Below are 2,566 nucleotides of genomic sequence, written 5' to 3'. Positions count from 1 at the left end.
GCTCTATCCTGGCTGAAACCAGGACATAAGCTTATTTATTCTTTTTATTGCTGCTAATAACTCAGGCACATCTGTCTCTAACATGTAAGAACAGATAGTGCAGAAAGAAAAAAGAAACTACTAAGCAGCACTGGAGAAAGTAGTACTTGGAGCAACTTTTCTGAATTTATTAAAAGGTAATTCCATTCCTTCATTTAGAGATCAAGACCATGACTTAACAGCTGTTTATAGCCAAATAAAAAGTAGTTTATATTCAGTCTGAGAAATGTTACTGCTGGATCTACAATAGGTATGAAGAAAACTACCTTCTCTTGGCCAGCATGATTCTTGTCTTCACGTTCCTCTTCCACTCTGCCTTGTTTCAGTGCTTTCAAAAAGTCACTCTTCTTATCAGTCCGCATTCTCGTCAATTTTGTTAAACGAGGCTGACCAACTTTGTCAATAGGGGATGATGAATTTGACCGACTACACTAATGTAGGAGGGGTCAGAGAAAAGAAAGAATATTAGAAGTTTATTCATTTAGAAAACTTTGAATGAAAGACAAAGACACAGGCACATGTAGTTTCAGGTTTCATGTATATCCACAGTAAAAAGCAGAGGGAAGATATTCGTATTTCAGTATATATGTTTTAACATGTAACCCCAGAGATGAAGGTTTATGGAGCCCTGCTAACAATCAGTGGACCTTCTGAAGTGTATCACACTATTAGCAGTTTTGAAGTTTAAACCTACCAGGTTATACTTGCTAATGCACCATTTTTACTCCAAATCAAACTTACAAAGCAAATATTGCAGTACTTAAAGACCAGTGATGTACCTTCCGTATTTCTCTCTCCCACACCAACTTCTACAAAAATAAACTTAATACAGTTCTGCATAAAACTTACTGATGCAGTTATCCAACCAAAAAAATTTAAAATTTGATAGATTTGATAAAAACTACAGACATTGCTTTACCTCTTTCACTGAATTCTGTGAAACAGTAAATGCCTTTGCAGTTGATTTGAAAGGACTGAAATTGCCAATGCCATATGCAGATTCATGAGAAAAAGGATTCACAAGTTTATTTTCTTTTGCTTGGCTTTTCCACTGTGTAGGCTAAACAAAAATTTAAACAAAACTTTAGATAGTTGTTAACTACAATAGGATTATTTTCAGGAATATTTAGAAAAATGATTAAGCAAAAGCAAATCATAACTACGACCATAATTTAGAGCAAATACCTGCTTTATTGTGGAAAAGAGACCGTTTATGAGCAATTCATCCTTTCTCACAAATACTGTTTACACTTTTTATATAGTTAAATTTACAAACAATTAAGACCCTCATATTTGAGATATTAATAATCAAAACATGAGTCTTCAACAGCTGAAAGTAGTGTTTTTAATGTAGTATGTTAAGAGAGTTAAGAACAGCTCCATCAGACGCTCTCAGGAGCACAGAAAAATTCCTGAAACAAAATAAAAAGATGAACATGGAAAGTTGCATATGGAGAGGGACCAGAATGACACTAAGCACATCTATATCAATAACTGGGATAAATTCTGGAGATACTTTTATGCCATCTACAGCTCTCCACTAGGTATCCATTTTTCTGTTAAAAGCATATATACAAAAGGCATTGCTATTCTGTAAGTTAAAAACAGCCTTTTCATTCTCCCTTGGACAGCTCTTGCATTTCTCAAAAAAGGTAAATGAGAAACAAAGCGAGATCCAATTACAGTATAGTTTAAAAAGAAAAAAAAAAAGTGCTTCCATTCACTTTTGGGGTGTTCTGCACTTAGCAAGATTTGAAAGCACAACACTCTAGGAACAGTACTCTCAGGGGTGAAATAAGCACATTCAGAATTAGAGCATGATTTTTTTCAGCATGTTATTCATACCACCAGTATCCAAGACTCACCTTTGCAGGTGAAGTAGCAGGTTTAGGGACTAATCCTTTATAAACACTTGTGCCAGCTCCATTCTTTACTGGCTGTGAATGAAGACTTCCTACTACAGGAAATCCAGATATCTGCAGTTCTTTTGTACTGCCCTTTTTAATGACCAGCATTCTTGGAGATCTAGATTTAGGATTCAAAGGGCACTCTGGGAAGAAAAAAAAAGAGAGTGTGTGTGTATCTATATATATGCACGCATATGTATACATTCTTAAGTTCCTAGTTCATAGGGTACTGGATAACCGTATGGTCCAGAGCAAATAGGCAGAAATCAGAAATTTGGTCCAGTATTAGTTTCACAAATAACACACTGTACAAACCTGGGTAAATGCACGTTCTGTTCCATTTTCCACAACTACCTTTTATAAAATTTTTCACTTGGCAATGCAGGAATTTTACTTTCGGAAAGTAAAGATATCCTTCAGTCAAAGAAGCTAGCTACACAGTTCTTGTTTACAAATCTAAAATCCAAATACTATTAATTGCTAGTAGTTACCTAATCTTCAAAAGAGATTATGGTTTTCATATTTCCCTTTAAAGTTACTAAAGAATAATTACTCATATATTTATTAACAATTCTTTTTAGAGTCAAATGTTCCACACTGTCCTGGTTTCAGCCAGGATA

The 2,566-nt window shown here is 34.7% G+C and overlaps 1 protein-coding gene across 1 annotated transcript; it reads right to left on the bottom strand.

Moving 5' to 3' along the window:
• Positions 1-305: 305 nt before the first annotated feature.
• Positions 306-2,054, bottom strand: LOC104621824 (vasculin-like; the record flags this gene model as incomplete). The annotated part of the gene is made up of 3 exons (XM_010288417.1): positions 1,905-2,054; positions 959-1,099; positions 306-470 (listed from the first exon to the last, which is right to left on the bottom strand). Coding segments are annotated over exons 1-3 (456 nt in total), but the record flags the coding sequence as incomplete, so codon positions are not given.
• Between the last annotated feature and the right edge of the window lie 512 nt (positions 2,055-2,566).

The sequence above is a fragment of the Phaethon lepturus genome, unplaced genomic scaffold (genome assembly GCF_000687285.1).
Source record: "Phaethon lepturus isolate BGI_N335 unplaced genomic scaffold, ASM68728v1 Scaffold55055, whole genome shotgun sequence".
NCBI classification, from domain to species: Eukaryota; Metazoa; Chordata; class Aves; order Phaethontiformes; family Phaethontidae; genus Phaethon; species Phaethon lepturus.
Note: the sequence above shows the minus strand (reverse complement) of the source record. Positions and strands in the feature narration are given on the sequence as shown.